This window comes from Phocoena phocoena, chromosome 3 (genome assembly GCF_963924675.1).
Source record: "Phocoena phocoena chromosome 3, mPhoPho1.1, whole genome shotgun sequence".
Taxonomy (NCBI): domain Eukaryota; kingdom Metazoa; phylum Chordata; class Mammalia; order Artiodactyla; family Phocoenidae; genus Phocoena; species Phocoena phocoena.
In genome coordinates this window covers 140,354,728-140,363,893 of record NC_089221.1, presented here as the reverse complement: position 1 = coordinate 140,363,893, position 9,166 = coordinate 140,354,728, and the positions used below count along the sequence as shown (strand labels likewise).

The following is a 9,166-nucleotide window of genomic DNA, read 5'->3' as shown; positions in this document are numbered from 1 at the left end:
TGCACAAAAGTCCTTTATCAGATATGTGATTTGCATATATTTTCTCCTTTTATATATGTTTTTTCACTTTCTTGATGGTGACTTTTGAAGCATGAATGTTAATTTTGATGAAGTTTAATTCATCATGCTTTTGGTGTCACATCTAAGAATTTTGTAAGCCCAGGTTATGAGGACTTTTTTCCAATGTTTTCTTCTAAAAGTTTTATAATTTTATCTTTTACATTTAGATCTGTGACCTATTTTATTTTTTGTAAGAGCTGTGAAATATAGGTTATTTTTTTGCATATGGATGTCTAGTTTTAAAATCATTTGTTGGAAAGGGTATTCATTCTCCATTAAATTGTTTTTGCACTTTTCTCAAAAATCAATTGCTATTTATATGGGTCTGTTTTTGGTCTCAGTACTGTTCCATTGATCTGTGCGTCTTTCCCTTCACCAATACCACACTGCCTTGACAATTGTAGCTTTAAAGCAAATCTTAAAATTGGGTAGCGTGATACCTTCAACTTAATTCTTCAGAATTGTTTTGGCTGTATTTTCTTTGCCTTTCCGTGTGAAGTTTAGAATCAGCTAGTCTGTATAACAAAAAATCCTGTTGGAGTTTCCACTGGAATAGCATGTCTTCTGATCCATGAACATGGGGCATCTTCATTTAGCACCTCTTTGATATAGATCATCAGCATTTATGGTTTTCAGCTTATAGAACCTGTACATCTGTTGTTAGATTTATTCCTAAGTGTTCATTTTCTGGAGCTGTTGTAAATGATTTTTTATTTGGTTGTTGGTATTTTTCAGTCCTTCTATGTCCTTGCTGATTTTCTAGTAGTTCTATACATTACTGAGTGGAGTGTTTAAGTCTCCAACTGTAATTGAAGGTTTGTTCATTTCTCCTTTCACTGCTGTTTTTACTTCTTGTATTTTTAAGGTCTGATGTTAGGTGCATACATATTTAAGATTGTCATGTCTTGGTGAATTGATTCTTTTATCATTTTTTAATATCCCTCTTTATTCCTGATAATTTTGATACAATTTCACGAGTCCATTTAATCTATATTGGGAAGTAATGTGCAGAGAGGTTAAGAGAATAGCCTCCGAGTCAGAATTGCCTGGATTTGAATCACACATTCAAGTACAGGTGTATGACCTTGGGCTCATCACTTACCTGTTCCTTCGTTCTGGTTCATTTGTAAATTGGGATAATCTCATTCAATTTGTAGGATTAAGGATTACATGAGATGATTCATCTAAAACATGACTATAGTACCTGACAGTAAAAACTATCATTGTTAACCACAAATGTTAGATCAGAAATGTCTAGTTTTTAGAAAGTATGTCACATAATTAGAAATACATAGAAGGTTCAGGTCCCTTTTTAAAAACAGCACTTGTGAAAAGAGGGATTATTAAATATATCTAACCTGAGTCAAATACCAGGTTTTTTTTGTGGTGCACAGGCTCTGGACGCGCAGGCTCAGTGGCCATGGCTCACAGGCCCAGCCGCCCTGCGGCATGTGGGATCTTCCCGGACTGGGGCACGAACTCGTGTCCCCTGCATCGGCAGGTGGACTCTCAACCACTGCGCCACCAGGGAAGCCCAGGAACCTTCTTTTATAAGTTTTTCTTTCACCAGTAATTCCATACAATGTCTACTTTGTATCTTGTTAGTTTAAACATGAACAGTTCAAAGTCATCTATTGTTTCAGTTCCAATAATAATAATTAACAAGTGATGTAAGCAGATTAACAACGACCTGCTGGAATACTGTTTAATTAGATAATAGGGTTGCAGAGAACTTCAGGTGGGCTGAATCTGAGGGTGAATTTGTATTATGGATAGCCATAGTAGTGATGAATCTAAATAATAAGTGACCAATAGTGTATAAACACTGACTTTTTAATGCATATTAAGCATATTTAATTGTCATCATCTTGTGTCTATCTTTAAAAAACCATTAGAAAGGAAAGTGTCAATTAGGTAATAGCCATACTCTTATACGAAATTTTGTTTCTCCTACCATGCATCTTACTTTAGTGCTAAATTTAAATATAGTGAGTGAAGACAGCTTTTTATTGTGGTTCTATTATCACAGTGCCAAAATAGTTAATTAAATTAGAAGAGAAACAAATAGAAAACCACCCAGCAAAGGAATGCATTTCAGTAACTTTATTGAAAGGTATATCCCTTAGTACCAAAACATAATGGTAGTTGGTTAGGTTACCTCTGCCAACTCAAAATTAACACTGATGTATTCAAAATATTGAAATTTATCAGTCTTTTGGGAAAACTGGAAAGTTATCCGTAAAACATGGTTTACAAAAGTATAGGATACACTGTGGTTCTTTGGTTTATTTTTCAATGCATATCTCCCCATAACATGATGTCAAACTTGGGTACAGCCATCCTGGATGGATTCAGGCTACACATTACATTAACTGACACTTTAACACAGTAGATCTCCTTAGGTTCACTGAAATCCTGAACACTACCTCAGCAACCTTATAATTATGAAGATGCCTACTTACCTTTCTTAATACTTTCCTTTGGCACAGTAGGGACAATTAATGAAAGTATATTCTCTCCCTTTTAAGCAAAACTCTAAATTAGAAGCAATGACAGTTTCATAAAAACAGTGCTTAGTAAAAACTTCTGGAGTGTTAAATCAGAAAGTTTTCAGAGTGACGTTAATTTGAGTTACTACTACAGTAAAAACTAATTTTCTTGATGGGACTAGACTGAGGCAGTGAATTTTGTATAAAACTTTTTAAATCATGGATATGAACATCACCTGTTTTCTAGAAAAATATTAAAGATAACTTAATATGCTGAAATTAATAGGTCTGTAGTTTTGCTTTATATAAAATGCCCTCAAATTTAAATGTGACTCCCATGTAGCAATAAAGTCCACATCTCTGGATTATATATTACTTGTATTATGGGTGCCAAGAAACCATTTTCACTGCCTAGAATACTGACCCTTATTATGCCTTAAAAGTGCATTTGTGAAGTGGTGGTTTTGATGTAAACCTCATATTTAAATTTAAAGTTTAAATTTAAATTAAGTAGGTTACCGTTTTTAACACCACCTAAATACAATATATTGACCCAATACAGAAAGTTGGATCAGTGTTAGAAATGAAGATTCACAGTTTACCTTCCCAGGCTTGTCATTAGCATTTCACATTTATGCTGTTAGCTTTGATTTGTATGCTTCACAGGTGAATTCAAATGTGAGTAATTCCACTAAAGGGTAATGTTAATTAGGCAGTTTTCCCAAATCTGAGAACACCAATGTTAATCTACTTGTGATGTTTTGAGGCTTCACAGCTTAAATCCGTTATAACATTATGGAATCCACAGCTCAGGATTGTGGAGAAAGGCTTCAGAAGAGTTATTTGTTGCTGTAAGAATCCTAATAAACAAAAAAATCAAGTTATCAGAAGTTTGCCAAACACAAATATTACTACCTGTTAAAATATCTGACTCAATCACATCTTATGTAGATGTGTTCTATGTTAATATTTAGTTTTGAGTAGGAAGAAGGAAATCACCAACATGAATTAAACTTAGATGGCAAGAATGTGTATCATATATTTGTGAGGAGGCTTACATTTTTTATGCATGTAAATACTTTCCAGTGTTCAACTACTATAGCAATGATCACATAAGTTGAGATGTATAATGATACACTATACAGTTGAGACATCCTGGCAGTTTCTAGACATTCAATGTAGAGACCACCTGCCACAACTTACTTTTTAAGTACAATACCCAAGTTCATACTGATTTTGCTAATAAGCTAACAGTCTCAAATTAGTTCAATGTATGGTTCAAACTTTTGGTCCTGCTCCCTCACTCAGGCTTGTGTAACTTTAAATGAGCCAAAGCCTAAGTCTACATACAGCAAAATGATGTGAAATTGAAAAAAAAATACTGTTTTAGTGCTACTTTTAAAGTTCAGGTTATTAAGGATGCTGCTTTTTAAGCTGAAAATTTAATGAAATGGCTAACATATATATGAAAGGTTAAGAGAATTCCTTACTCTTAGGCTGTTGTACCTTGAATGTAGTAAATGTCTTCAAATACTAGCTGACTAGATCAGAGAAGTCATTTTCCCCTCTGCTAGTCCAATTCCATTTTTTTTTTAAATAATGCAGATTTAAATTCTTGAATTGCAGAAGAAAATTATAGCATTAGAAAAGTCTCTCTACATGGAGAAAAACTATGAACCAAATTTACCAATTAAGGGACCATTTCAGGAATTGTTGGAAGGTGGGTTATTCTGTAGTAACTATGCTTCAGTTGCCGTGCAGTACGCCCAGAAACAATCCATTTCAACTTCTGAACATTTGGTTTGGAACACTTGTTTGATGAATATTCAGTTAAACACTTGGATACGAGCTCTTGCCAGAAAGTCAAATCTCTGCCATTGATCTGTGAATAAATTTAAAAAAAAATTCTTTAAAATAAAAGTCCTACAGTATTTAATTATAGTAATAATGGCAATCTTATTAACACGTGTGTTTCCTTGTCAAAAAAATTTGAGGATAAGCTACTTAAGTTTCAAATAAACACAGGACATCTCATTTTACTTTAGGAACAAGTGGTTTAGTTGCTTTTACAGCTGTCAACAGGATTTAGGCTATGACCTGGACATACCTTGGAATGTTTCTGAAGACATTCTACTCCTTCTGTTAACTCTACACACCTCTGTGCCTGGATCTCCAAGGCAATGATAGACAATGCCAACACAGATGGCTAAAAGAGATAAATTTTAAAGTAAATGTTGAATATAAAAGTAGGTATATAAATAGGTTTAATCTTTATAAAATAGTTACCTTTGCTTTAGAAAATATGATCCTGCAGTAGCATGCCTTAAGTTGAGCTTCTAGTCTTTCAAAATTAAGGCTATTCCTCCTTTAAAAAGAAAATGAAATTAATTTTATATAGATAATTTTATATCAAGTCAAAAAGAAATTTTTAGAAAAATAAGTCAATTTTAAAGTGAAGTTTATGCACACTTATCATAGAAAGTGAATTATTCGAAGTAAAGAATTTCCCTTCCTTCAGAAACATTAACTTCTTGAGGATACCATATATGAATTTTAACTGATCTGGGCCAAAAAAAAAGTATCATGCTACAACTCCCAAGGTTTCTTTTCATTTTAATAAATCTATTTTTGAATCTGAAGTTCCTTTTTCCATACATCTGTGTTAGATGCTTACCTACTAGGTTCTATAAGTTAACTTGTCTATAAATGGAAAACGTAATTTTAAAAAAAGTTGAAATGTCCATCTTTAGAATTCACAGACTTCAAGAAGCTACTTTTGACTGAAAGTCTTCTCACTTCTGCTGGAGAGTGAAGTGAAACTCAAGGAGCTTAGCTGTCACTTTACTTATTTTGATTGGAATTCTCCCAGGATATCGATTTTATTTAACATCCGGACAACATCATTCTGATTTCCAAATCTGCTTTGTTAAAAACAAAGATCACATACCTTTCATATGGCAGGTTCTCTTGAAGGAGTGCATAATAGAGTTGTAGAAACTGAAAGGCAGTAGTAGCTTTGACTTTCCAACACACCTTCTCCAACACAATCTTTTCCATTCTCATCAAGTCTGAAACTGTGAACCTATACTGGCTTATTCGGATCAAGTCAGTTGCCAATGGGACATTCCTTTCCTCTTCTATTGATTTTACAGCCAAATAGAAGCAGCTCAGTCCAACACACCCAAGGTGCTTGGGCTGTACCTAAAAAGACAGTAAGTCTATGTCTTTACCTTATTTCAGTTAAAAAAACATAAAGGATAATCTAGAACTCAACCTATCACTTCGAAAATGTATCTTTGAGGTATATTTCTCAGCTCTGAAGGACTTAACAAGATCCACTGATACCTCAACTGTAGCCTCTTAACCATATGTACCCACTTGGAACCAATTCCAGAACCAAACAGACTAAGTTTCAGTGTAATGTGTGGCTTCAGCACAAAACAATTCGTACTTCTTTTGGTTTGTTTAAATCAGTGCAGAACGATAAGCAATAAGCTACTAGGTCAAAGGCTTATATGAGGACTGAAATACCTTACAGCTTATGCACAAAATTTCTTTCCAGAATGTTGTGTTTTTCCAGGCTGTTTTCTTTGTAGTAACACATGTAAAATGTTTTTAAATACTACAGCATACTGTTTACTCTGCCTGTAAAGCTCTATTCACTACCAGTATTTTAAATTTATTCATCATTTTCTGAATGTCTACAAAATTTGTCACAGTCAAAATTCTGTCCACTTTAAGTTCCGCTCAACGGAAACTTTATGAAGCCTTTACCAGTATTTGTGCTCTCCTCTTCTTAGAACCCCTTCAGCAATACATTTATGTCTCTTTTGAGGTATAATGTGATTATTTTTCTTATTATTCCTTGTACTATATAATAGTTATCAGTGCAAACATTATTGCCACTAAGATTATAATACACTTAAATGATAGATGTACTTCATCTATGTAACATTTATAGTCAAAGGTAGTGCCTGCACATGGTGTCTAAAGAGTTGTTTAATTAGGGTATTGAAAAAGTTTCTTGAACCATTCAATACACATTGAGTTCCTCCCATATATGATGCATTCTGTTAGGTACTGAGGACTAAAAGATGAGCTGCATTTTAACTGTCACGTTATTTCATTATCTACCAATGACCACTGGCACACAGAGAAGTCAGATGTATTTGTAACAATTAAGCTCTGAAAGTTACACAGATGTCCTGCTTATCCAATACAGGGAAATAACTATATATAAATGCTCCTTCAGAAGATACTCTCTATTATATGCAAACTTAGGCTGGAAATGACAAGCATAGGCACGACTTGGGTAAATTTACGGCTAAAACAATTAGAACTTTATTCTATTCTATATGAATAGAGATCAAGAAATATACTCTATGACCAGATGGTTGACAGCATCAACAAAAAGGAAAAAAAAAGAAATATAGTCTAATTCTTAACCCCCAATCTAGCATTCTGCCTCTAACACATTTCTTAAAATTTAGAAACAACAGTAAATAATGAAAACACCCAACCTATCAAAAAAGACTTTTAAAAACAACAGCCAACTCTCCTACTGGGAGACTATGCAATTAATTATTTGATATTAGACTACTTTTCAATGTCAGAAAGTAGGTTGAATAAATGATGCATCACTCTTAATTAAAAGGAAGGATTTCATCAGTGCTGTAGTACACAGAATTTCCATAATGTTTTGGCTACTTGCTGAAAACAAAAAAAGTTATGAACACCAGCCCAAAGCTAGCAATACCACCTCCAAAACACATTGAACAAAACCACGAAATACTCAGGGTAATGTAGCTTTAGACGTACCTTCATTTTAGACAGGAATCTGTCCAGTAAATTCACAGCTAGAGAAAATGTCTCCGTGTCAAAGCCAAAGAACTGAGTTAGACTAAGGAGATCTTTTACTTCAAAGTCCCTCAGTCTTGCAGTCATTCTAAGGCCATTATCGTGTGCAGATTCAATTAGTCTCAAGCCGCAGACCTTTGGCTGACATCTCAACTCCTGTTCCAACAGGGCATTCAGCTGGTGTAGCAGTTTCTGAGAGTCAGTTGTTGTCAGTACCTCTATCATCTATATATAGAACAAAGCCCAGAAAGGAGTGAAAGAACAGCCCTTCCTGCCTTGTGTTGTGCCAGGTGCATTATAACACAAGTCTCCCCTCCCACAATGCTATTAGTGAATCTAAGTCACTGCAAAATGCCATCTGTAATTCTCCACCTCCCCAACCAGTTGGTCACATCCTAAATTGTGAGTTCCTAGAGGGCAGTGGCCATGGCTTTTTAAAGAAAAAAAATGCAAATCTTCATGCCCAAACTTTGAAATTAGATGGTAGCATGTATTCTGCCATTTATTAACAATGTGAACTGTTCAAGTTAGTAAATTTTTCTTAGTCCTCAATTCCTAGTCCGTAAAGTGGGTATAAGGTTATTACCTATTTCAGAGACACTTGTGAGGAACGAATGAGATCATCTAGGTACACAGGTACTTAGCACATACAGTAGGTGCCTAATAAACACTGGGCAATATTAATGAGCTTACTTCTAGTCTGTAAAATGAGGCATATCTGCCTCTTTGAATGGCTGTGAAGATTAACCAAGATGATTAAACTAAAGAGTTTAGCATAGTGCTTGGCACTCACTGCTCAGTAACTGTTAACTTTTATTGATGTTAGGAAAGGAAGCTTGAAGGCAGTTATGGGTGCACGCAGTGGGGGCGGGAGGCTAATCCAGCCTGCAAGAGGAAGCTAGGAGTTTCATTAATTTAAGACAATACTGAACATCTACTATGTGCCTGCTCCGGGAACGGGCTAAGCCCTGGACACACGGACGGTCCCTCCTCGCAACAACCGAAAGACAGGGAGGCAGAAAGAATCCTTAGGGTTGCGCGACGGAAAGGGTGGGCAGATGGAGAACCGCAAACTTCAAGGGTCCAACTCTTTGGCCCCTGGGCTGGGACCGGGCCCATAAGACACTAAGACATCTCAGGAGGTCGCATCTGGCCCCGCCCCTCCATGCTCGTACTAGCCTGAACTTGTTGCTCGGGGAGAGTTAACCGAGGAAAAGGGCTCGAGACCTACCCCTCACCCCGCGCCCCCCAACCCTGCTCCCTACCCGCACTCTGAGGTCAACCCCGAAATCCGAGCTCACCTTGATCGCGATTGCAGCTCCTCAGCGGTAACCACCCTCCCCGGGCCTGCTCTCACCTCACCCCAAGATATTAGAACCGAGAGGCCTATGAGGCGAGAGGGCTCGCGGGCAAGACGGGAGAGGCCCGGGGAGGGGAGCCGTCTTGGGTGGAGGTCTCTGCAGCGCCGCCGAGACGACACCGTCCTCCTCGGGGTCTGCTCGGAGCCGAAGGGGCCGCGCCTGGCCTCCCGAGTAATATATTGGAGGGCGGGGTTTTCTCGCTGCGGTGGGAGGGGCACATGGGAGGCATTTTCGCCGCTGACTGGTGTAAGTCTTATGATAGATGGCTCCTGCGGTCCAAAGAGGGCTGGTCCGTAGAGGGAAGAAGTCCGGCCAATCAGCACACGCTTTTCACGATCCCGGAGTCAAATTCTCCGCCCCTTGAGACCACGCCCCCTACCTCTAACTGTCTCTCATTGG

At 37.0% G+C, this 9,166-nt stretch overlaps 1 protein-coding gene across 4 annotated transcripts; it reads right to left on the bottom strand.

Annotated features, from left to right (window-relative positions):
* Positions 1–2,148: 2,148 nt before the first annotated feature.
* CCNG1 (cyclin G1) lies at positions 2,149–8,919 on the bottom strand. Of its 4 annotated transcripts, none has more exons than XM_065873267.1 (7): positions 8,708–8,919; positions 7,368–7,631; positions 5,497–5,750; positions 4,836–4,914; positions 4,657–4,755; positions 4,237–4,431; positions 2,149–3,409 (listed from the first exon to the last, which is right to left on the bottom strand). In XM_065873267.1, exons 2-6 carry the CDS (start codon positions 7,629–7,631, stop codon positions 4,240–4,242), a joined length of 888 nt encoding a protein of 295 aa, XP_065729339.1. In that variant the 5' UTR covers positions 8,708–8,919; the 3' UTR covers positions 2,149–3,409; positions 4,237–4,239. The 4 variants fall into 4 exon arrangements, with proteins under 4 accessions (XP_065729339.1, XP_065729340.1, XP_065729338.1 ...); XM_065873266.1 differs by lacking the exon at positions 8,708–8,919 and having other exon boundaries at positions 3,343–3,409; positions 4,237–4,257; positions 4,307–4,431; XM_065873268.1 differs by lacking the exon at positions 8,708–8,919 and having other exon boundaries at positions 2,479–3,409; positions 4,836–4,911; positions 7,368–7,636.
* Between the last annotated feature and the right edge of the window lie 247 nt (positions 8,920–9,166).

Bases quoted from the DNA above. Each gene is read 5' to 3' on its own strand.
- CCNG1 (XM_065873266.1), bottom strand. From the start codon at position 7,631: ATGATAGAGGTACTGACAACAACTGACTCTCAGAAACTGCTACACCAG. The intron at 5,751-7,367 runs GTACGTCTAAAG...CTGTCTTTTTAG, and splicing joins GATTCCTGTCTAAAATGAAG to GTACAGCCCAAGCACCTTGG. The intron at 4,915-5,496 runs GTATGTGATCTT...TTCTTTTTAAAG, and splicing joins GAGAACCTGCCATATGAAAG to GAGGAATAGCCTTAATTTTG.